General features: G+C 36.1%; 1 protein-coding gene across 2 annotated transcripts in view; it reads left to right on the top strand.

The window, feature by feature from the left end:
- STARD13 (StAR related lipid transfer domain containing 13) overlaps positions 1 to 20,868 on the top strand; it is a 108,600-nt gene extending 87,732 nt beyond the window's left edge. For both annotated transcript variants that reach the window (XM_081326689.1, XM_081326688.1), the window contains 8 exons: positions 5,949 to 6,108; positions 12,029 to 12,227; positions 13,685 to 13,892; positions 14,748 to 14,862; positions 16,923 to 17,144; positions 17,984 to 18,201; positions 19,471 to 19,647; positions 20,384 to 20,868. In XM_081326689.1, the coding sequence (XP_081182815.1) occupies positions 5,949 to 6,108; positions 12,029 to 12,227; positions 13,685 to 13,892; positions 14,748 to 14,862; positions 16,923 to 17,144; positions 17,984 to 18,201; positions 19,471 to 19,647; positions 20,384 to 20,501 (1,417 nt within the window). In that variant the 3' untranslated portion in view covers positions 20,502 to 20,868. The remainder of the gene's footprint in view (positions 1 to 5,948; positions 6,109 to 12,028; positions 12,228 to 13,684; positions 13,893 to 14,747; positions 14,863 to 16,922; positions 17,145 to 17,983; positions 18,202 to 19,470; positions 19,648 to 20,383) is intronic.
- The last annotated feature ends 6,223 nt before the right edge of the window (positions 20,869 to 27,091 follow it).

Here is a 27,091-nt window from a genome sequence, read left to right as displayed (position 1 = left end):
TTTGGTAACCTGGATTTGCTAATGACTGAGAGATTCACTTAGAGACCATATGACTCATTTAATAACTATGATGAGCCACTTAATGACTGCAATAAAAATAGTTCTAAAATCAGGTCTGGTCACATGATGATGTGCTTAACAACTGCATCACTTAGTGACCAAAATTCCAGTCCCAGTTGTGATCATAAATTCAGATATTTATATTTGTTTGGTAAACTGAAGACAGCAAACCTACTTAATACTCCTGCCTCCTATTTTTCTCATAACAACCCTGTGAGCTGGATTGGATTGAAAGAGAATGATCAGCCGAAAGTCACCCAGCTAGCATTCATGCCTAAGGCAGGACTAGAATTCACAACTCTCCTGATTTCTAGACCAGCACCTTAACCACTCCCAAGAAACTGGCTCTTTACTTTACCCCAAACTGCTACAACATTCAGAAGTCAAAATGGGCAGCATCCAAAGATTTTTTTTCCTCTTATCAGTCTTCAATAAAATAATCACTAAATAAAAAAGCTTCCATTAATTGATCCATTGTCTTATAAGACATTTTTTGTCTCTAAGCATTGCCTATACATGAATTTTAAACTGGTGCTACCCAGAGAAATTCTCCTGAATTATTTTAGTGTCAATACTTATTCAGTCTGATAAAAAAAAATCTGTTGCATATTTCTATCATCATATCATTTTAATTATACATTTCATTCAGTGTGTACTGCAAGAATAATTAGCAAGTATAAGGCAGACCTATCAGTCACTCAGTTCCATCCCCATCTTTCCTTCTTCTCCTCACTGTGGTTGCTCTATAGAGAAACAAAGGTAGCATTTTTTTTTGTTCAGCTGCGGTGCCTCTCTTTCTATAGCACTCATAAACTTCCAATCAAACATGAAGATCTGTGACCTGATTCAGTGTCCTAATTCAGTTTGAGTTCCTTAGTATGGATTCTGCTTATGCTCCCGCAAGCAAGAGAATTGGTTCAAAGCAACCAAATCGAGCTCCTGCCCTAAATGAAATCTCATATCTCGTACCAATCTCTTATCTCATGTCTTCAAGAGGCAAAGGCATTTGACCCCAGAAAATTCATTAGGTATACACCAGACTACACAATTTGGCAATGTGGATTATACAGTGTGGGCTCCCTTTGTAACAGAGCTTCAGATTTGACATACAAAATTCAGTATTTACTGTACTGTAACATATTTCAGCTAAATAACTTCACTGTATTAACTGACATTTAAATAGGCCATGTGAAATGCTAAGGATTATTACCCTCATTTTACAGCCAAATGCAGGCAAAATCAATAAAAGATATAATCTCACAGCATGAAAAGTAATTCTAGAAGTCTAGCTGGATTCTTTTGTGTACCCTTCTATAAGCAGAAAAAAAACCATCAATAAACTTATGCAACATTTAATCAACACTAGCTGAACTAATATTAGGGGATTTTAATTAATGACTTGTATTTCCATAGCTCCATTGCAGAAGAATATCACAAGATTATACTAGCTGATAGCTGTCAGATATAGAGCTGTTCAGAGTAAAGTCTATAAAGAGAAGCATTCATCCATTTAAATCTAGAGGAAGGAAATGGAAAACACTGAATTAATTGCTGTGTTCAATATGATGCAATAATAATAATAATAATAATAATAATAATAATAATAATAATAATAATAATAATAATAATAATAATAATAATAATAATAATAATAATAATAATAATAATAATAATAATAATAAAAGTTGGAAGGGACCTTGGAGGTCATCTAGTCCAACCCCCTGCTCAGGCAGGAAACCCTATACCATTTCAGGCAAATGGCTGTCCAGTCTCTTCTTAAAAACTTCCAGTGTTGGAGCATTCACCACCTCTGGAGGCAGGTTGTTCCACTGGTTAATTGTTCTAACTGTCAGGAAGTTTCTCCTTAGTTCTAGGTTGCTTCTCTCCTTGACTAGTTTCCATCCGTTGCTTCTTGTCCTGCTTTCAGGTGCTTTGGAGAATAGCTTGACTCCCTCTTCTTTGTGGTAGCCCCTGAGATATTGGAACACTGCTATCATGTCACCCCTCACCCTTCTCTTCATTAAACTACACATACCCAATTCCAGCAACCGTTCCCTATATGTTTTAGCCTCCAGCCCCCTAATCATTTTGGTTGCTCTTCTCTGTACCCTTTCTAGAGTCTCGACATCTTTTTTACATCGTGGTGACCAAAGCTGGATGCAGTATTCCAGGTGTGGCCTTACCAAAGCATTGTAAAGTGGTATTAGTATTTCACTTGATCTTGATTCTATCCCTCTGTTAATGCAGCCTAGCACTGTGTTGGCTTTTTTGGCAGCTGCAGCACACTGCTGGCTCATATTGAAGTGATTGTCTACTAAGACTCCGAGATCCCTCTCACAGTTACTAATATATATATATATATATATATATATATATATATATATATATATATATATATATATATATATATATATATATATATATATATATATATATATATATATATATATATATATATATATATATATATATATATATATATATATATATATATATATATAAAACTAGAACTGATGGTATGCCATTTTGTAGATTTTTTGGCAGAAATGAGTGGTTCAAATCTGCTAAACTAGCAAGCATCTATTTCTATAAAGATAAATTAAAATATGCTACCACTTCTTCTGACTTTCCAGGATGCTCTACATCATTACAGGTAGTCCTCAGCTTACGACCACAAATTTCCATTGCTAATCAAGACAGTTCTTAAGTGCTAAGGTAACATGGTTCTTAAGCGAATTTGGCTTCCCCATTGACTTTGCTTTTCCAACGCTTGGAAAAGGTGTTTATATGACCCCGGGACACTTCAACCATTATAAATACATGCCAGTTGCCAAGCATCTAAATTTTGATCACATGACCATAAGGATGCTGCAACGGTTTTAAGTGTGAAAAAAATCATAAGTCACTTTTTTCCAGTGCTGTTGTAACTTTGAACAGTCGCTAAATGAATGGTTGTAAGTCAAGGACCACCTGGTAGTTGCTATTTTTTTTATAACATACCAACTTCCACTTTTAAAATTAAATGTTAAAAGAAATAAAAGATTTTAAAAGTAAAATTAAAAACACATGATTTAAGTGGACACATTCTCTGGATAATAGTAGGAATTGCATTAGAGCAAATGATTTTTTGTATTATTTTTAAACGTATTTACTAGTTGGACCTTGATGATAATTTTGACCAGTAACATCCCAAAACAAGATCTTTGTCATCATCTGCTTCTTTTTAAACTGGAGATGCTAGTACTAAATTTGAGACGTTCTAGATGCAAAGCATGGCATCTCTTGTCAAATATAGTTGCTTCATAAAATGAAGAAGAATTTCTCTGGATAGCACCAGTGTAAAATTCATGTATAGGCAATGCTTGGAGACAAATGAGAAAATGCTCTCTTAAATTCTTTTTCTAGCATGCAAGGAATAAATACTGGTAGCACATCTTCTCCATTTGAACCCGCCTACACATCTCTTATTATCTGTAGGTACTCCTACCTAGCCTGTTAATCATCTCCACAACTCCTGGGCCACCACATTGGATTTTGGTAGATCACAACTGTCCTTTTTCTCATAAAGTTTAGATTATATTTCTCATGAGTGTACGGGTATATATTTTTCCCACCTTTGTTATTAGAATAAGTGAACCAGAGCACAAAATAACTCTGAAACTTTATTCAACATCCATCCTTTTAAGCTTCATCCAGGATTTATGATAATTTTACAAATGATAGCTAAATCATGATAAATCATGCAATTTGAGGTTATGGACACAGTGAGACACTTTGAGATAATTAATTATACAACCTTTCAAGTTTAATCTTCTGCCATTACTTACAGAATTTTAAGTTGTCGCATATGTGCTGAAGAAGCAAATTGAACTAAACAGTGAATATGTTTCCTTGCCACAAGCAATCATTGGTGAAAAAAATGAAATGTGTAAAATGTAAAACCTGCATATATATTAGGGATGAAATACTACTTTCCTGGGACTGCATAAAATAAGACAGAATAATAAATATCTAAAGATTTGTAACTAGTAGTTTATAACAAATATAAGCATCACGTAATGACTGTTCCCATAGCATTAATGTTCCCATAGCAACTTGTGCTTCAAATCTGTTCTAAACATCCAATAATATCCAGTCAGCAAAAGAGGCATAATATTTCATACATATAAAGCATTTATAATTATGTGCTTAATAAAAGCTAAATTAGATGATTAAATAGGTCATTGCATTTCACATTTCTTTTATGGGGGGAAAAGTCTTTACAAAGGTGATCAAAAGAGGGAATTTAACCATTTCTTCCAAGTCCACTGTGCCTTTCCATGAATGTAGCTGTGGTTTCAAAGTGAGAGAATTTTAAGAAGTTTTTCGATTGGCACTCCAGCAGGTCAGGGACTAGAGAGCTCTTTATCCTTATCTCTCTGAGTATTCATTCCCTTTATGGAGATTCTCAGTCATCCATATCATGGTTGTCCCAAAGATGCTTTTTCAAAAGGCAACTGGACCTTGTTTTTCCTTGAAAATGTTTCACTTCTCATCCAAAAAGCTTCTTCAGTTCTGAACTGAAGAAGCTTCTTTGATGAGAAGCAAAACATCTTCAAGGGAAAACAAGGTCCAGTTGCCTTTTGAAAAAGGACCTTTGGAATATTTACTCCCTTTTTGTATTGTCTGCATTTTAGCGTATTTCTCCCACTGAATGTTATTAGAACTTCATGTAAGTCTTACTGATCTAAAGGAAAAAAATGCAAATGAACAAAATCACCAAGTTTAGTGCTTGTTTCATTTATTTCATACATTCAGTAGGCAGCATGCCAGTGTGAAAGAGTAATCATCCATGTAGTTTCTGTCAGATCAATTAAAGGAATAACTAGGGCCAGGTGTGTCTGAGTACTACATTAATCAAACTACTCATTTTGGGCAAGCCCTGCAATATATAAATATCATGAACTTTGGATATCCTCATCACAGAAAAGTCCTAACCATATGGACTCCAGAGGTAAGTCAGGTCCCATTCAGAATAATTGAGAGGTGTGTGTGTGTGTGTGTGTGTGTGTGTGTGTGTGTGTGTGTGTGTGTAAAAAGTCACTGAAACCTATTAGCCAAGAAGAGATTATATTTTTTTCTAAAGTTTTGAGTCTCTATTAATCCATAATCTTGAAATGGCAACTGAGAATCTTCCAAGAATGGCTGCCCTGTCAAAAATCATTCTAAAATTCCAGTATAAAATTGTCTAAGGATCGACGGACTAGTGCAAGTGGGTCATGCAAGAAAATGATCCCAAATTTACAAGCAAGTCTACAAGAGAATTAATAAAGAATAATTTCAACATTCTGGGGGTTTCTATATTTAATTCTGCATTGGGGTGTATTTCTCCAGTAAGTGTTGGAGGGGATGAGTATTCTCCTGGACTCATAGCTTGTGCTCAAAGAGCAGGTGATAGTCATGAGTAGGGAGCCTTTGCACAGGTACATTTTGTGAACCAGTTTTACTCATTCCATACCCCAGCCTGAATCCAGCCTGAAAAAGGTACAGATAAGCCACTTCATCTAGGCCCCTTTGAAGCAGTGAGCCAACTACCCTCTCATCAACTCCCTCCCCAAAAATGGGTTGGCGACTGGACAACTTGTTGTCTAATACAGCTGGATCCAAGGAAGGCTTCTTGAGAAAAGAGCACATCTTCGCCTCCTTCAAGGCAGGTGGTACTACTCCTTCCCTCAAAGAGACATTATCCACCATTTGGATCCGGATACATGCCAGTTCCCTGAAGGCTTTAGCCAACTAGGAGGGAACACAGGGCTTCCTCAGTATCAACCAGCTCAAACTCACCAGAGATATCAGGATTCAGACAATAATCCTATAAATAATTTGCATAAATAATCATTATTTTTAAGGTCTGTCCCAAAGTTCATGAAGTGGATGAAGGTTCCAGATTACAAGGATAAGAACATATTTGGTGTGCCTTTAATAGTCCATGCGCAAAGAACAGGGCAACCCCTTCCACAGAGCATACAACAAGCCTTGCGATACTTACGTAATAATTGCCTGGATCAGGTAGGTTCTTCATTTTGATAGATACATATGTGAGTACACAAAAATCATCTGACAGCTTTATCTACAACTAATCTTCTAGATGCTGAAGGTTTTTAAAATAACGTGGACTTTTTTTTATTTGTTCTAGCTTCTGTTGGGGATATTTAGCATACCTGCAGTACAAAATATAATAAATGTGATCAAAAGCATCCTATTTTGCCAACCCATGCTGCTGTATATAAATATTATAATGAAATGATATTGTAGAAAGACAGAATGTGATCACTATCAGAATGAACAATTTTAAGGTGGTTAAATATATTATTTATTGATTCTGTTGCTACCATACTCAAAATGGAGCTTCTTTATTTCTAGAGAAAAGAAAGGATTTTATAGACTAATAAGAGCACTTCCAGTAGGACATACAAACAGACTCAGGATCTGTCTTGGGGGGGGGAATCACTATCTCCCCCCCTTCCAGCAAAATAACAGTTTCCAGCCTCCACTTCTGTCAGTTTCCCTTTCGTCCTTGTTTCCATCAAATGGGAAGGAATTCATAATTAATATATCCAACATTTCTGTCTGATTATTTTGTTTCGATCTGTTATACAGAAAATATGCTTAGAGCAGAAATGAGTTTTAAACCTTTGGAGAGCTAGAACACCTGGAACATTAATTTGAAGAATTCAAAAATACTAGTCATTTTGACAGGATTTAATTATGTTCAGATGACTGAAGAGTACCCAGTAAGACTTTTTCCCCTCTCATTTCATTTACCTAATCCTTATCTTCTTTTCCTTTTACACCTACTAATTGTGGTTATCTAACTTTCACTGTGGGCTTCTTTTCCAAAGGAAAAGGTAACAGTTGTCTTGAATATGTAGAGTGGACCCGTGCTTTTTCTTCACTTATAATTAATGTAACTCAAGATCAGAAACAAATGCTACAATAGATTTTGCAGTTCTTTGATACAGTTACAAGTTCTCTGCTCTAAGATGTAATGGAAAATTAGTACTCCATATCCATTTTCACATATGCAGCATATAGAAACAGGCTGCTCTGTCAATCACCCCATATTTTCTTTATTACATTTGTGCATTGAAATTCCCTGTGGATCAGTATGTCTAAGAAAGAGCAGAGAAGTCATGTGTTCTCTGTGTTTTTAAAAAATTCTAAAAAGGAATGAAGTCCACCTCAATGGTTCATAAATAGAAAAAGATTTAATATAATAAGGTATCGCCAAATGTTGTAGATGTGACCTGTTTAAAACACTTAATGTAATCACTGCAACTAGGGAATTGTGTGATTAAATAAAACCATCTAAGTATAATAACTGCTTGGTGTTGGTGGCATTTCGGGACTGTAGTTTTCAAAGAAGAAAAAGATTTTTAAAAAGGAATGGTACTAATTAAAAATGTAGTACAGCAAGAAATGTGGTTATATTTTCCTAAAATTTGACTGATTGCTTCTGATTATTAAAGGCTGTATATAGTATGAGAAGGGACGCGGTGGCTCAGTGGGTTAGGACGCTGAGCTTGTCGATCTGAAGGTCGGCAGTTTGGCGGGTCGAATCCCGAGTGCCGCGTAGCAGTGTGAGCGCCTGTTACTCGTCCCAGCTTCTGCCAACCTAGCAGTTCGAAAGCACGTAAAAATGCAAGTAGAAAAATAGGGACCACTACGGTGGGAAGGTAACAGCGTTCCGTGCGCCTTTGGCGTCTAGTCATGCCGGCCACATGACCACGGAGACGTCCTCGGACGAGCGCTGGCTCTTCGGCTTTGAAACGGAGATGAGCACCGGCCCCTAGAGTCGGAAACGACTAGCACGCATGTGCGGGGGAACCTTTACCTTTACCTTTATAGTATGAGAGACCTATCTAAAAATGCATCAACTGCCATGTTACATTCTGAGCCTCTTTTTTTAAGTTCTTGAAAAATGTTGAATAAAAATTCTGGTCCTATGCATGGTAGGTTCATTTATCCCACTATCAGTGTTTCACACCAAATTTAATCTTAAATATAATGTCTGCCAAGCTGAGTTTTGTGACCAAAGGCTGTGACAGTTTTATTACTAGAGGTTTTTTTACCCGTTGAAATGGATGTAGTTCTGCAATAATTTAATAATAATTGATTCCTCAATTTATTTTTTTGTTGTGAAAACCTGCAGTGCTAGGTTTTCCTCTTTTGAATATATGATCCAGAAGCTATTTTATTCAACAGTCTCCTTATATTCTTGACCTCCATTTTTATGCACTTTAGATTCATAATCTAAATCAGGGGTCCCCAACCCCAGGTCCATGGACTAGTACTGGGCCACGGCATGCCAGCAACCAGTCCGCACAAACAAGCAAAGCCCCATCCGCAGGATGCAGGTAGCACAGAAAATCACACATTCTCCGGTCCGTGGAAAAACCTCTCTCCACGGAACTGGTCCCTGGTGTGCAAAAGGTTGGGGACCTCTAATCTAAATTACTACTTTCCCAAAATTCATCTTTCATATCTCTCTCTCTCTGCTATATTGATTAAAAATAGTATGCTTGATCACATGTTAGAAACACATATTTCACACTGCGGTAATGCCTACTATGCATGTGCATGTATTTAAAATAAAATTACTTTTATAAAGTTTTGAGCTTTGTTTTCTGTATCCCAGACCATTAACAAGAGCCTGGAGATAATATTCCTCCTTTAATGATAAGGAAAGAGCCAATTTACATTTCAATACTGGCTACAGTTCAGAAGAGCACTGCTTCCTGACAGTGCCAAACTGCAACATCACCACTCTCCTACCACATTATTAGCAGTTCTATAATAGTCCCAAGTGCGATGAATCAGCTAAAAGCCCTGTTGTGCAAGACAGAATGTATATGTAGAGATTCTGAAGCCAGGGCATTATTTCTAATTTTTGTTTTCTGTTAGCTTTTTGGTAGTTTAGACATCTATTTGCTAAAGGTGGCTTCAGTGATTCATCCAATAAAGAAGAAAAATACAATTGTGATTGATCTTGTGCCACCTACTGGTTCTTCACCCTGGTGCAATATATTAATTCTCCTTAATCTGTGTTACACTCTCATATAAATTCTGTGCCTGCCCAATAACCTATCTTGAAATGTTGTGTCATTGATTCCATCTTTGAAGGGGAGGTTTGAAGTAAGTATCTTCCTGAGGTTTAGTTGAGTCTTAGTCCTATATGGAATCTCTATTAAGCCTACATAGGTTTTTCAATAATACTTTCATTATTTCTTCTTTCTCAAGTGCAACATTACAGATAATACCACCTTTCACAGTCTTGGTACACTCAATCACCTTGCTATTATCATTACCACTGTGATTGGTTCTGTCCTCCATTCCACTTTACTTATTGAAAACATGGCCTTTCCACCCATAACAGCTGCAAAATGTCCAGTGCTCGTGTTCTATGAAGTTTTCACATTTCATGATATTAAGCCATTATACTTCCATATCATGAAGGAATACAGTAGTTCATCATTCTTATCAGCCCTTTGGAGACCATATCACATCCAGTCATATTAGCATATGTCCTTGTGTTTTTGAATCTTCTTTTTAATATGTTATTGTTTTGCTGAATCAGTTATGTTTGTTATGCCATGTTTTTAACTGTGTTTTAATTACACATTTGATGTTTTGTAAGCCATCTAGAGTCTTTTTGGAGTCAGATGGCTTTAACAAATCTAAACAACAACAATAATAATAGAGCAGATAACAAGACCTGGAAATGGTTAAAAACAGGAACATTGAAGAAACAGACAGAGGGCTAATTCTGGCTGCACAAGGCCAACAACAAATGCATACAAAGTCAGAATTAAGAAGATAACAATAAACAGCAAATGCTGCCTCTGCAAATAAACTGAAAAGCCAATAGACCACCTAATTACTGTAGCTGCTGCAAGAAGATTGCACAGACTGACTACAAACAATGACATGATAAATTACAACAGTGATACATTGAAATTGTGAGAAATACTGTTTGCCTGCAAGCAAGAACTGGTGGGATCACAAAATAGACAAATAATAAAAAGAAGCAGCAGCTTAGGATTCAAACAGATAAGCACCTGCCACATAACATCCCAGACTTAAAATTGTCAATAAGAATGAATTAAAAACAATATCGATAATGGACATGGCAGTACCTGGAAACAGGAACCGAGAAAGAACTGGATAAAATCACAAACTTTAAAGATCTGCAAATAGAACTTAAACAACTGTGGCAAAAGAAGGCAAAGATAGTACCAATAGTAATAGATGCCTTGGATGCAATCCCAAAACATCTAAAGCATCATTTGAACATCATTGGCATTGACAAAATCACCTTCAGTCAATTTCAAAAGGCAGCTTTTCTTGGAACAGCTTACATTGTGCAACAATACCTTTAACACCATCAAATAGGTGGATAAAAATGCCAGATCTAGTCTAAATACCTGACTGTGTAACCAATATAAGGATACATTCCTGCCTGAAACCACAAACCCAGTGAGCTTTGTGGTTGTGGAGGTATGATAACTACACCAACTGACTCTTTTACAGGACTCTGCCTAGTCTGATTTTTCTGTGACAACTTATTCACATGAGAGAACTGGTACTTTACACTACAGAGAACATGAGCATGAAGCCTGAGTTTTCCAATTTTATTTTATTTTTTAGCTTAAGCCAGAATGGGTAACCTGCAATCTCTGACATACTGTGGTCCTTAGAGCTCACCTTGACTATTGTTGTTGGAAACCAGAGATCTGCTTTCATTTTTTTATACATGAAAACAAAAAAAAGAGGAAGAAAATGCTACCATGAAGCCCTAAACCTGGTTTAACAGTTTCAAAACCTACACAGTCCCAATCCTATAGGTGGACATAATATAGACCTTGCTCACTTTGTTTTGGCCTTGCTCACTGGGTGACTTTGGGTCTGGAACTTTCTGCAAAACCACGCAGGGTTATAATACTATAAGATAATGCTTGGATACAATGTCCATTGGTTATATTACGGCTCAAAGAGGTGGAAAAACTCTTACAATAGCAAAGACATGACTGTGGCCTGATTGTGGAACATTCATTAACTGCTCATGTTAAATTCCAGGCCAATTTAAAGCAGGAGAATAAATTTCAATGATCTTGAACACATACCCATTTTTGAAGGGATCATAAGGAAGTTGTGAATGCCACTGATACTGAATCAGAAAGACTGTGAAATGGGATCAGAGAAATTGCTGAGGATAAATGTGATAACAGGCGGTCAAAGATGAAGAAACAGACAGACAAATTGGATAGTGGAAATTGTTGACAGGAGAAGAGAAGCCAAAACCAGGAAAAACAAAGATCTCTGAAAGGAATTTGAAAAAGAACCATGACAGAAGAAACAGTATTCTGACATCTGTAAGGACGCTGAATATACTGTAGATTCATACACAGTAAAACAAGTTTTCCAAAAAGATCTTTGAACTGAGAAGGTTCCAACCACAAATTGTTACGTTAAAAGATGCCAATGGACAAGAACATCAAACAGAAATGGAAGGAGAATATTGAAATAGAGATGCCAACATTTAAGAAAGCCAAGAAGATATTTCCTACTTATAAGAACCTCTAATACTAGAAGATGGACTTCACGTGAGTGCCAAGGCCAGCAGATGTTTTGCTGGTTTCTGCTGGCTAGCAAGACATCCTTTGTGATGGGAATTGTGGCTGGATGCTGGACCAGTCTTGCTTGAACAATTATCTTCTGAATTGAAATAACCTATTGGCCATCCCAAGCCTGTTGCTAATTCTTTCCCTGAAAAAAAACTAAATTTAATTATCAAAAGATAAGATGTTTTTAAAAAGCTTGAATTAAATATGTATTTTGGCTCAGCGTGATGATGATGATGATGATGATGATGATGATGATGATGATGATGATGATGACAGTATATAATCTATTATGGCATATATTATAGGTGGGCCTTTTCCGTAAGTCAGGCGTGAAATCACGAATACAAGCACTGCGTCAGATGAATGAAAGCTCTCCTGGAAATGTCAGCTATGAAGACCAGTCTGCATATGATGTGGCAGATATGGTAAAGCAGTTTTTCAGAGATCTGCCTGAACCTCTTCTCACGAGCAAGCTGGGAGAAACTTTTCTCCACATCTATCAGTGTATGTATTGAATTTGTTTCATCTGGCTAGGGAATAGTTAGGGAATATTAAGCCTTTCAATCTTTTAAAGAGGAGCAGCATTTTCTTTTGCAGTCCCCAGAGTTCCCGATGTTTCTAGTGGAATCTGACAGCAAACCACTGAATAATGGTGATACAGTTTACCATCAGTTCTCAGAGACTCAATGGCATCTGCATTTAAATCTATAAAAATATTAATAAGTACATGAATATTGTATTAAAGAATATACCTTGTGGCCATGCTAGAAATTAGAGGATTTATCATCCAACATATTTAGAGAACACTATTTGGAAATGCTGTTGCTGTTCAGTAGAACAGTAGATGTCAAAACATTGAGAATGCATGTTTGCTACTCTCTGGATAATGCAGTTTAATTGCATTATTGCATGTGGAGTCTCTTCATACAAGGCAATAATCTGTTTCTATATATAAGAGCCTTAACATAGGATTAAATTCAATATGATTCTGAAATAGCACATAATGGATATTTTCCCCAGGGCAAATATATCTTTAGGCAGCTGCTAAGATTATCATTTTACACTTTAATAAAGATATTTCAGATGAGATCATAGTGTGCGGGGAACAACAAGCTTATGTGATGAAGTATAAACAGATTCCCTAGCAAGGAAACTGAAAAGAAATAGGAAGGAATCTCCTGTTTCAAGGGATGTTATGCTAGCAGGATGGGAATTCATCTTGATCTCTCTATCTCACTCCATGCATGCCCCAGTTCTGTTTCAAGGATTGTGTCTCCATACATGGGAATCTGTTCCACAAGCAGTGTTAATTCCACTGGCAAATAGGTAATGCTAGAGAAAGCTCAGACTGTCTGAATATGTTATAGAAGATCCTTTACTGGATACTGTGTCATTATATCCTAACTAAAATATACTATCTTTCATTATATGCTAAACTAAAGGTTGTCTCTACGATTAAATCCCTTTCAGTTTTAAACCAGGATAATCCTCTAATCCTGAACTAACCAGATAAAAGCCGTATCTTTGCTCTAGATCTTAGTACATAATGCAGCCAACTAACTTGGCTAAGGGAACTTCTAGTTCATACAAAAGTAAGCAGACAGATATTTTCTAAACTACATGGGCTGGTTCAAACATTGCATTATTCCATGACATGGTTTAATTTTGTCTTAAGTTTTGGTTTTGATTGTAAATCAGGAACAATGTTTAGCATTATAGATTAAGCAGGCCACTGGGTCTTGCTCAAGTAATGACTTAAAACAATGTGTGAAGCAAGAAACCAAATAATAGTAACATGCAGAGATTTTTCTGTGTGAACAAGAAAACTTTCCCTGTCTGTATCTGAGATTACTTTCAGAAATAAATCTTGAATTGGGAGATTAAATTCCACATGATATTCTAGTGATCCTGTTTGTACTTAGAATCGGTTTTCATTAAATAGCATCTTTTTTTTTCTACAGATGTTCCAAAAGAACAACAGCTTCGGGCAGTTCAGGCTGCCATAATGTTGATGTCAGATGAAAATCGGGAGGTTTTGCAGACCTTGCTCTGCTTCTTGAATGATGTCACCTCTGTGGAAGAGAATCAAATGACTTCCATGAATATAGCAGTGTGTCTGGCCCCTTCTCTTTTTCATCTCAACATCATCAAGAAAGAAAGCTCGCCACGGTGGGGATTGTTTACTAGTTATCTCTAATTCTTTCATTCTGGGCTTAAAAGTAATGCCATTATTGTCTAATATTCAATCATGTTTGAGGTGGTGTTTACATTCACTAGAGTATCCCCTTGGCAAATTGACTGTTATTATTGCTCAAGAATATAAGCATATATATTGTGAATTAAGAGTAAGGGATTGTGGTTTCAATAGAAGTCCTTATCCTGAGTTGCCATGGAGCAAATCCCTAGTGACAGTTCTGACAAATACAGGGCACTTTTATCTGCCACAATAATGGCAATAATGATAGGCTTATTAATACTGTTGAATTACTTATTGCATTTCAGAAGTCTGTGTGTGTATGTGTTAGATTACCTGTTCAAGGCTAAATGTACTTATTTGGAAAAAAAACCAGTTTTTTCAAAGCAGGATGTGCTTTTCTATTATTGTTGCTTAATTAATATAGTAATAGCAATCATTCAGATAAAGCAAAATCGTTCTTTGATTTGCCCCATTAAATGGTCCCAAATTTTTTTTTCAGCAGAATGAATATGGAGACCAGAATCACACTTCATACTATGCCTTAATGCCCTTTGTTTTCCCCATGGGTGCCATAATGCTGACCTTCCTTCTGTAATACACAAAGAAGTCTATCTTAAGTGCTTTTTTATACTTTGTACTTTGAGAATAATTAAGGTATATCTTTTTTCCAACAATAAACAGGGTGTTCCCTCGCCTATATAATGTGATAAAAGGATATTGTCTTGAACTGTGTGTAGCTTGATATGAAAAAAAGGTATATGCATTTCAGCTTTTACTGACAACTCAAGAACAGCCTTTCTTATTTAAAACACTGAATTGATTTGCAGAGTAATACAAAAGAAGTACACAACCGGGAAGCCAGATGAGAAAGATCTCAGTGAAAATCTAGCAGCTACTCAGGGACTGGCACACATGATCACTGAATGTGATAGACTTTTTGAAGTAAGTGAAAGACTTAGGTAGCATAATTCCTAAGGAAAAATGTCATGAAGCACGAAGCCTATATACTAGCATTAATATTTTGGGGTATTTCTTTGATTATTTTTGTGGCACATGTGCATAAATTGATTTCAGGTGCATTATAGTATTGATTGAGATTCAGTTTGTGACCAACTACTATTCCAAGATCATTTTGACAAATATTTGTATCAAGCCAGGTATTCCAACTGTATATTTGTATACTCAATTTCTATTAGGTAAAAAAAATGTATTACACATGACTTGATTTAGAAAAACATACAATAAAATGAATCAGCTTGAATTAAGGAAGGTTTTGTGAAAATATGGAGTTGAAGTTTGGTTGCTGAATGCAGTAAGTATGGGTAAAGAACAGCAAGCGTGAAAATATATGAATTTTTTTGTAAATTGTTCAACACTGAGCAGAGAATTAGATATGGATGCCCAGTCTGTTGACAGAGATTATGTACTGCTGCAAATGTGAAATAGATTATATGGTGCAATGTATTACAGGGCAAGATTTAACAGAGAAAATTAGAACAAATAGAATTTGTGTACTTAATAAAATGTTAACTAATCATGGAAGAACAGATAGATCTTTTAATATATGCATTGTTAGTACAAAGATAATGATAGTATGCAATCAATTGTAATCAATTATTATTCATTGAAAAAACAAAAAAATGGCTAAGAATAAGAACCATTGCTGTGTGGAAGTAAGAGTTGGATATGTCAGGAGAAATACAAAGTTATGTTGATTGAAGGGGGTGGGTTACTTAAGACTGGTGTGGTAGAACAAGAGATTGGGTCAAGAAGTAGTGGGTGCTAAATGAATGTAGGCAAAAGCAAGTACAGTAGTTCTTGACCTACAACAATTCAGGCAGTGACTGTTCCAAGTTATGACAGCGCTTCTCAGAGTTTCAGTTATCCCAGCACTCTCACATTCACATAATTGCAATCTGGATGCTTGGCAACCGATTCACACTTATGATTAGTTGCCAAAGGCCCCAAAATCACTTGATCGTCATTTGCAACCTTCCCTCCTGGCTTCCCCAAAAAGTCTGTGGGGAAGCTTGCAGAGAAGGTGACAAGTTATTGAAGTAAGTCTCCCCCAACTATGCACCTTCTCCATGTTGGCCACTTCCACACACCAACACACTCTCAACACACCTCCCTTGCATCCCCATGCTCCCTCCTGATCCACACTGCACTTTCCTTGAGCCAGGCTATGGATCTCTACAATCTTGTGTACTCTTTATAATTTGCAACGTGTCTTATCACATCCCCCTTCCACCCTCATGCGCTCTTCCTGCATCACACTATGATTCTTGCACACCCTCCTCTACTATCCATAGTTGGCATGGAAGAAATACTTCAAGGTAGTTTGAACATAAAGAGAATGAGAAAAAGCACAAGACAAATATATGAAAAAGTGAGTCAGGATGAAGGGAAAAACTGTGAAAGATATAGTTGGTTGGAGTGCATGTGATCTTGAAAGGAAGTACGGAAAGTTTAAAAATGTAAATTAAATGTATATATAGAGAGATAGTTCCTGAAAACTTGCTGAAAAAGCTTAAGGGTCCCACATTTGATACCATTTACATGGGTCCTCTGTTTAAGCATTTTTAGTAATGTGTCTCCTGCCACTGAACTACCTCAAATTTCCATGCCCCATGCCCATGTCTGAAGGATTGTTACATATTGGGGTTACATCTATGGAGTTTCTCAGTCAACCAGGTCATAGTTATCCCAAAGATGCTGGACTTTCTTGTTTTTTTCTTTGAAGACATTTCACTTCTCATTCAAGAAGCTTCTTCAGCATCATCCAATCAGAGCTAAAGAAGCTTCTTGGATGAGAAGCAGAACGTCTTCAAAGAAAAAAAAGTCCAGTTGCCTCATGAAAAAGCAACTTTGGGACATTGGGGTTACCTTGTGGAGATATACATAAGGCACTGGGAGAGTTTGGAAATGGTGCAACATAAAAATCAAAGTAAGTAAATCAATAATAAAATTATTTTTTCCTCTCCTCTTTTCCTTTGGAGCAGATTCCACATGAGATGTTTTGCCAATCTCGGAACTCTTATATTGAAGCTAAAGTACATTCTCCAACCTTGGAGGATCTGGGCAAGCAAATGGATGAAGAAAACGGGAATTACCAGACCTACATAGAAAGTCTTATACAGAATCTTTGTAAAGATGCTAAGGACAAATTCAAAGGATGGGTGACTTGTTCCAGCATAGAAAATACAGACCTCTGTTACAAAAAAGTAATTTTGAAACTAGAATTATCTGTTTACTTCTGCACATTAGTTTTGCTAGTAGTTTCCATATTTACTGAAAAACATTATCCAACATGCCAACATACTGTACACTGAAATAGGGTTTTTAAAATAAAACCATATTTTATCCCAAAGAAAAACCAAGATTTTAGGTGCTTCCAGATATAGGACTTCTATATTATTAATCCAAAGTTTCCATGCAGCTTTTTGATGCTTTCTTAATGGAAAACACACATACCTTGTTAATGGGGATGCTGTCTTTCAGCTCCTATGTACAATTACATAAACAAGGCTGGAAAATGGCACAATATTAAACCTTGTTTGGAAATGCCCCTTGATGTTGCCAGTATGGACTGAAAAATGTTAGCATTAAGGCACAATAAGAAGAGTTATCCTGACTTAGCTGATACATTTGGTATGTTTCTATATTCATTATAGATAGTTTCAACTTACAACCACAGTTGGGACTAAAAGTTCATCCATAAGCCATTCATAACTTTGGTCATTAAATGACCATACCTGTACTGCTTATCCTGTATTTCCAGTGGCAGAACCATTTCATATCTTGGCCCAACAGAAGCTGTCATGGAATTGACTACTTCCTGTAATTAAATGGAATTAAATTCTCACATTTCAGTTAGATCCTTAATTCAGGGATTCCGAACTTAATTGGTACTGGAAAATGTCTGCTCCTAATCCAACATAGATTTAGGTGGAGAGAGAAATTAGTGGATCTTCTGGGTCACAACTATTATGTTTCAGTGCATTCTAACCTGTATCTCAGCTTTATATTTAATGTACAATCTCTTCTCTTCCATTTCATTGAGGTTGGAGATGGAAATCCATTAAGACTATGGAAGGCATCTGTAGAAGTTGAGGCTCCTCCATCAGTTGTCTTGAACCGTGTGCTACGAGAAAGGCATCTTTGGGATGAGGATTTCTTACAATGGAAAATTATAGAAACCTTGGATAAGCAGACCGAGATCTGTCAGTATGTTTTGAATAGTATGGCTCCCCATCCGACTAGAGATTTTTTAGTTCTCAGGTAATTTAGAGAAAGAAGCAACTAATTATAATAGCTAACTCACAATCCAGCATGGCTTTTCTGAAGCTATAATCCTCCAGATGGACCTAAATTCCCACAATTCTCAGCCATACTTAAGTAGGAATCTCGGGAATGTATCCAGTTAGGGAAGAACTGATATCATTATATGAAATGTGCTGTGCTGCCTCTGTTATATATGGTCATGTCTCTTGGGGCTTCATTGATTAATTTTTCTTCCAATTCATTTTAAAATCAACTCATTGTGTAATCTGCATTATTGTGGAGTGTTTCCATAAAATCCTATTAGCTACTCAAACCAGGTGTTTGACAAGACATATTGTTTAATCTATATTGTCATAAATAACACCAATGCAGCTGTCTCGAGTTTTTGAATTTGTTCCACTCCCATGAGAATAGCTGTTGTTTTCCTGGAAAATAATTCATTTTCACAGGAAACAAATAGTTCTGTAAAAAAATTCACATAACAACACATCACTAAAGAAATAAGAAGCACATCTATTGTAATTCTTAGTATGGTGTAGGTAGATGTATGAGACAAATAGAGGAAAAAACCCTCAAAAAGGTCATTATGCAATAAAATACCTATTTTTCCCTAAAAATTATAAAGTGGATTTATATTCTATTAAATTATGGTAACTATATTTTCTTGGAAAAAAATCAAGGACATACCTGAAAAAGGGACAAATCTGAAAGCAATTCATAAGGTAGCAATTTTTTCAATTATGTTTATAACTTTGCTTTACAAAGGAATATTGAAGAGCAAAACCAAGGAAAACTTTACAAAAACACATATTCCAGTAAAAATATCTAAAATCAAATGGTGTATATATGTAAAGTAATTTTGGAAAAAAAAACAGTTCAGGGTCCATATTTTTCACATGAATGGTACCATTTGTACAGTAAAAGTTGAGTGGCCAAAACAAAAGGACAAATTTGAGTTTTTGAAAAATAAATCTGAAGGACAGCTTTTTGAAATAAAGGGCTGTCATTTATAATAATGTATATTTAAGGACACTTGAAAGAATTGAGCAACTTTCCATAACTTGGTGCCCTCCCATTCTTCAGACCTGATGAGACTGTAAGATGCAGAGACCCTGTCATCTTTGAGGCTGGCTGAGGAATGAGTCCCTTCACATCTGAACAGCCCCTATTTAATGGAAGAGTGGAAAACAAACATGCATGCCATTATTTTTATTGCAGTGCTGCCCCTCCAATTATCATTTTCTTCTTAAAAACCTGTCTGAACAGGGCCTGGAGAACAGATTTGCCTAAGGGGATGTGCGTGCTAGTGGCTGTCTCTGTAGAACACGATGAAACTCCTTTGATGGGAGATGTGCGAGCAGTTGTCCTGGATTCCCAATATTTGATAGAACCTTGTGGCTCTGGAAAATCTCGACTGACACACATCTGCAGGATTGACCTCAAGTAAGTTCTACAAAGATCAGTGCCAACATCTTTGTCAGCAATGTTTTTGCACAATTAGCATTCCTGAGCATTGTTTGGCAATATAAGTAGGACAGTACAATTACTAAAAGAACTTTCATCCTTAGCTGGAAATAAAAAGATACACATTGATCTCATAACTCTTTACTAAGGAATATATTCATTAAATCTAATAGAATTTACTCTACAGTAATACTATATACAATAAAAGAACTGTTGTATGTGTCTGACTAGCGTTGGGTCATACAAGCTTTCCAGAGCTATTATGTCATTTCATGATTGATTCTAGTAGTTGGGTGTTCCTCCCAAATTATTTTATGAATTCGCTTTTACACACAGTTATGATTGAAGAGATCAGTATTTAGACTTAGCAATTGCTATGTCAGATTTATAATTGAAATAGTGTATTTGAAAAATGTATAACCTCAAGCAAGTTAGAAGTTACAAGTGTTCCCCCCTCTCCTATACACACATGCACTGATTTGAGTAATCTATATCACTTACACAGAAAAGACCTGTCTTATTGCAAACCTGCAGGCACAAAACAAACACTGATGGGGAATCTTTGGCCCATTTCCAATGTCTGGAAATTTTGTGACTTCTGCACAGGATCTATAAGTGTATCTACTGTCAGAAATATGCAAAGAATTTCTTTTTATGTTTGATGAGTCTGAGAAACTGGTAATTTGATGTAATACTTTCTCTTTGTTTCCTTCAGAGGTCATTCATTAGACTGGTACAATAAATGCTTTGGACATCTGTGTTTAGCCGAAGTGGCTAATATCAAAAATTCATTTCAGCCTCTGATTGCTGAGGGACCAGAAACAAAAATATGAATGATGGAGAACCTGCATGTATAAAATGCCATGCGTACATTACAACCACTGGATTTTGTTTGCATGCCGGCTAAAGAAAAGCTGCTTGGAAAAATCTGCCATTATCTGGATTTGTTATATACCAAAGTGGTCCACATTTACTGATTTCCTTCGCTGAAGAAGCCTTTTTTCACTGCTACTTCTGACTTTAATATAAATTTATGTCCTGTATAATTTTGATATTTAAAAGCTTCTGGAAAGCTTATTTTAAAGTGTTAATATGTAATTATTATTATACAATATAAATATTGTATATCTTTTGTTATGTATAGTATGTGTATATATTTACATCTATCTATTTATAGATAGATACTGCTATATAAAAAGAAGTTCCATATATAAACTAATGTGTTCTAAAAAAAATTCACCTGTTTGGAATTTATTTTCACTCTGTTAGATCCTAGTATACCCTAGCTTTTATTAACTGCACTTACTATCTTTATAAGATAGTAATTTCTAATTTCTTACATGTCTCATGTCAGTGGTTGCACTGTTTCTAAACAGACATGTGAAAAAGAATAGAGGATACTTCCCTTAGCTAACTTGGTACCTTCAGATGTGTGGGATTTCCTGTAGGAGAAAAATATCCAGTTTAAATCCAACATGACCAGAGGGCAACAACCTGGAGAAATCTGGTTTATAGTATTTATAGGACTATTAAAGGGTACATAGTCACAAGAGAATAGCAGTCAGGCAACAAAAATATTAACTCAAGTTATTTCAATCTGGCAATCATTTACAGTGGCCTGCAGAGTCAGCCAAAACAATAGTTTCCAGTGAAGATTGTAGCTTCTTTATTAATCGAACAAAAAATACAAGATTATTATTTTGATGAGATGTACCAAAAAGTACCTATAGTTTAGTTTAGACTTTCAAACTTTTCACTTTAGAATAATCCCCTCAAAATCCATAGGACAATACTTGAGATCCAGCACTAAAATCTCTGGTACAGGCAAACTTTCAACCAAGTTCAGAGGAGACTGATCATGGGTTAAAATTTATTCAGATAATTTTTGGATTGCTTGAATGTCTGTGGAGATTCTAAATCATCCAATGATGGTTGTCTCAAAGGTGCTTTTTTCCAAAAAGCGAACTGGACTGTTTTTCTTTTTCCTTTGAAAACATTTCACCTCTCATCCAAGAAGCTTCTTCAGTTCTATTCTATTCTGTTTCAGTTTTGGATAGGCTATTATAAGCTGATTTTGAATGCAAAAATCAAAAAATGAGGCTATAATTTCCTGGCTCAAAATACAAAACTCAGAACCTGCAATGTTTACTTCTTATCCAAGAAAAGTGTAACACCTCCTTAATTTTCTAACTTTGTCATATAAATGAGAATTCCTACCTTTTGCATTCTCCTTCAAACCAACAGCTAAGAGCAAAAGGAAAGTTGATTTGTGCTTTAAATTGTAAGCCGCCCTGAGTCTTCGGAGAAGGGCAGGATATAAATGGGATTTAAAAAGTTGCCAATTTGGAAAATGGCTAGGACTGATTTTATAAACCCTGAAGACTTTTTTTCCTAACTTCTCAAATGTTACAGGGTGAAATGTGATGGCACTTAAAGAGATTGTCAATGCTGCAAACATTGACATGTTTTTGCATTGACAATATAGGAGACAGTCTTTTATTTAAACTGCTTCACTTTGAATCTTGAAGGGAGGGAATTTTCTAATGTCTGTTTTGAGAAGATTAGAAAGCCCGCATACAGCATGGGAGGAGAAACCTCATGTGTAAAACTAATTGGATAATGTGATTTATGACGTGTAGATAAGGGTGGGGAGTGTGTGTGTGTTATGATGGGTTTGTGGGGAGGAGATTTCAGATTCTGGCATCCCTCCATGAGTGCCGATGTTTTGCTTCATTACTAAGACTTTTTAGATAAATAATATGCTTGCTATTTGTTTGATTTGTCTCATTCATCGGAACCATGACAGATATTTTGAAATAACCGAATTTTACAGCTTTATAGGGTTGGCAAAGCTCAGAATAGTTGGCTAGCACATTGATTGTCATATCTAACTTGTGCTGTTACTTTTTATTCATTTAACCACTAATTTAAGCATATTTGTGGCTCCACCTTAAGAATTTAACTGCCTGAATTAGATGAACTGCAGCTAGTCTAATAAAAACTTTATAAAGCTGTCATCAAACATTGCTCCCAGCAATATTATATACATTTCAGCAGCTGTAGAATTCTAGGTAGTGCCAATAATTCTGGACTATTTCATTTAGAATTCCAGCCTATACAAACAGGCTGTAATTCTAACAGCCCATTCTGTAACAATAACTATATGCTACATTGTGTTCCAACCACACAATCCAATTTCAATTTTTGCTAAGGGTTGTCTTTGAAACAACTTCAGCTGAGAAGATGTTAATAAAGGTCTTTCGAAAAAGACAGCCACATATGTAGAATTTTCATATTGCTTTAGTAATCCTGAATGGCAGACTTGGAAAACATCCCTTTTTTATCCAAGGGGCTGAATTTCCAAGAATAGGCAGAACCCTTGATCAGGACAGCATTGCATTTCTTAGAACATAACAAAAAAGAAACGAAAACTCGTAGCATTGTTGGCAGCCATGTGAAACTCCACTGGATAATATGTTTGGGGATGATTTGATTGTTTTCCGAAGAGGAACATGCTCCAAAAGCACTAGTGATATTCGCAATAATATGTGGGGATCAGGGCTTTTTGAAAGTAAAACTAGCACAAAACAAAAAAAAAATGTGTTATTCCTAATATGTATAATCATTTTCAAACTGTTTAAATCCCAATCCAACCTGACAATTCAACTTGTTTGAATTTATTTTGTTAGTCCTTTTGTTGATTTGAGAGTACCAATATGATTTTTTTCTCCTTTCTTTCCTCCTGTACAGCCTCCAACATCCTTTACAAATCTGATTTTATGAGTTTAGAAGGGGTTCTGTTGGCAGGAGGAGATATCCAATTATCATTTTAAGCAATTGTTTAAGTCAAACTAGATATGCAATTTTTTATTCAACAGAATACATGACTATAAAACAGGGTTGTCTATAATTTCTTTTTGACAGATCTCATATCTTTAGTGCCAGAATGGCAAGGAGAAACTCAGCAGATAAAGCTGGTTCCAGTGTGCTGATAGAGAAATGGTTCTCACATATTTGCTAAAGACTCTGAGAGCTACATGCAAATACACAGATCATTTCTCTATCAGCTGCACATTAGTTAAACAAAAACAATTACACAAAAAATGACAGGTTGATAAAGCGTAACAGGTTACACAGATTCCTCTGCAGTTTTTATACAATGTTTTATCCCTGTACATTCCACAAGACCCTCAAGAAGACAGTGATCAAACACCTGAATGTGTTGTTTTTGTTTATATCACATGCTCAAAATTACTTCTGTCTTAATTTATGTTATATACGGTATTCTGGAATTGTATCCTGACCTCACAATAGAGCCCTAGCTCTTGGTAGATTCTTTGTAGTTCTCTGTGTTACATACATGCATAAGGAAGTAAGCATTTGCTTGATTCATCATATATACATCTCTTTAAAAGAGAGAGAGAGAGAGAGAGAGAGAGAGAGAGAGAGAGAGAGAGAGAGAGAGAGAGAGAGAGAGAGAGAGAGAGAGAGAGAGACTTACCAACACATGTGCTAATAATTCAACTGGAACTGAACTTTCTTAGCTGCCCATATTGCATAAACAGAAACATTACTTCATGTGTTTTGTGTAACCCACCAGAGGTTTCTGCCATTTTTGCTTCTTTTACTTTTCCCTGATGTAGCAGAAACTGTCACTCAAATTATGCCAAGACCTTTTCCAACAGCAGAGAATATGCTTAACTCAAAGTTCAGTCACTGAGAAACAAAGAGAATTTTCATACAAATCCAACTGAACAAGACATGCAGTTAATGGATAGGCATTTTAAAAAATAGCAAGCATATGAATTGTGTACATTTGAAACTCTGAAAAAGCTTCTGAAAAAACAATCCCTCACCTTTTCCTCCATCCTTTTTAATCATTAGCTTATACTGTCTTCTCAAAAGCAAAGGTATATTTATATTTCCTTTTCGCATCACAATTTCCCAACAATAAGGCTCACTTGTAAATTGTTCTATTGTGTTCATAGCAGCTGCTCAAGCAAATAATAAACTTCTGTAGTCTAGGACAGGGCTTTTCAACCGGTGGTACACGTACCACTTGTGGTACATTAACACGTGGCAGGTGGTACGCAGCCCTGCCTAGCCCAGTGTAGTGGGTGAGGGAAAGAGCCAGCGGAGGCAAGGAGTTACTGTGAGAGAGTCCTCCAGAGCTGCAGAGTGGCTGGGCCGAGGCAAAGACCCCAGGCTCACTTCTGGCTCACCCTCCCCATGAGAAAGGAGGAGGAGGGGGCGGAGACAGGAGAGGCTATAAAAGGAAGAGAGAAAATATGGGGGGGTTTGAAATTCTTCCTTCAGAAGGAATTGGGCATGAGAAGGAGGGAAGGAAGTCAGCACTTGGCCACCAGCAGTCCTGCCATTGACTTTGCTTGACAAAAGGTTGCAAAAGGGGATCACATGACCCTGGGACACTGTGACCATCATAAATATGAATCAGTTGCCAAGCATCCAAATATAAATCACATGACCCTGGGCATGCTACAATGGTCATAAGTGTGAAAAATGGTCATAAGTCATTTCTGTGCCATTGCAACTTTGAAGAGGTTTTTTTTTTTTGGTCATCAAGTTTTTGACACCTTGCTAGGTGGTGCTCGAATATTGCCATATCCTAAAAGCGGTACAATTGGTGAAAAGGTTGAAAAGCCCTGGTCTAGGATGCAGCCATAAACTGTACATACCATAAACATGCATTGCAATACCGTACATGCAAAAAGGACATTGCTTTGATCACACACTTGTGGCTATTTTGATTTTTTTTTACTCCCTCCCTCCCACAGCAACGTTATGGAGGGGTTTTTTGCTGGAAAACAACACAAGGCAGTCACAGGAAGTTTATGATAAAATGTCCTAACCAGCTAATGTATGCCCAAATACCTTATGAATGTACTCATTTTTATCTCTTAAGAGTGCCATTTTCTTCCTAGAAACAACTTGATTTCACCCAACCACAATATTGGTATATTGGCAGGGCAGAATATGTAAGGAAGTACTTTATCTCTTTGTCATCAACTCTAGCTTTACTTTGAAAACTGAGATCTGTATTTATTATTTGCCCACAGAAAAACACTCTCATTTATTCTCATTTTTTGCCAATATAAAGCAGAAAATCCCCCATTCAGATTAGAGGTAACCTGGGCCACAGTATTAAATCTTCTGGGATCCAGTTCAGGGAGGCCTTTTTAGGGAACTTCAGGATTATAAACTGAGCTATAGATTTATGTATTGCTCAAATCCAAACTGCTATCTAAAATTTATCTTAATCTTCCTGGCCAACTGAAATATTTCAGAATATATATTTGAAGAGAACCTGTAACCTTTATGAAATTTCCCATAATTTCCCATCTTTTAAGGGGCTCTGCTATATGTCTAGCCTTCCAGAGAAATTGAAGAGGATGCAGGATCAAACTGATTAGGACTTTCAAACATTAAAATTCAGATCAGGAAGCACATCACCTAGTCTTTAAAATTCTTCATATAAGACAATCAATTCCCAAATATTTTAAATTAAACAAGCTGAATCAAAAATAATAAATAAGCAAATTGTTTTTAAAAAGATATGGTACTGCAATAAAGTACTGTAATTCAATTTATTAGATAAATAAGACAAATATCTTTGCAAATATATCATCTGCTACCATTCATTCCATAAAATACAATAAGACAAACATAACTGGAATTTGCTAAGCTGCACAGTCATATCACATTTATAGGTTTTTGGAAAGTAGAAATAATGTACAGACTATTTGTAGAAGATAACCAAGCTGAGGCTGAGGTAGGGGGTCAAATACATCATCAGCATGAGTCCCTGCATGCTCACAAGAGATCTAAGTCCAGCCCACCTTGAATTTCTTTCTCTCCTTAACTCCTGCAAATTTCCCTCGACCGTTAGTAGTTTAGTCTTCTGCTTGCAATATTTATACTCATTTGAACTGCCTGAATCTCCTGATTTTCCTGGCGCTTGACATTATTAGCACAATTTAAAAGGACATGAATGAAGTAGGATTTTCAAAGCAGAGTCAACAACAATGGATGGTGATTGTAAAACTATTCAGATTATGACTTTACACTTATTTTTTTTTATAAAAAGCCATTAAGCTTTAAAATGAGTATCTTTTGCATTTCCTATCCATTGACACTATTTGTACAAGATACATTCACAGCGAGGTGTAAAATTCACAGTTGCTAAATAAATAATTGGGGGGGAGAGAAATATTGTGTAATTTACAATTGGGGGAAAATGCATTTATGAACCCAGGCAATAAGCTTCACAGCTCAGATGTCCTTGTTTTCCCAGTAATTAACCTTTTTCTACCTACCAAAGTATCATTTAAAATTGAAGCTTTCAAACTTTTTTTAATCACAGCAAGGACTGATGAACACTGTTTACATAGGTTAAAATCCATCT

The sequence above is a fragment of the Vipera berus genome (genome assembly GCF_964194415.1).
Source record: "Vipera berus genome assembly, chromosome: 4".
In the NCBI taxonomy this organism is placed as follows: Eukaryota; Metazoa; Chordata; class Lepidosauria; order Squamata; family Viperidae; genus Vipera; species Vipera berus.
Note: the sequence above shows the minus strand (reverse complement) of the source record. Positions and strands in the feature narration are given on the sequence as shown.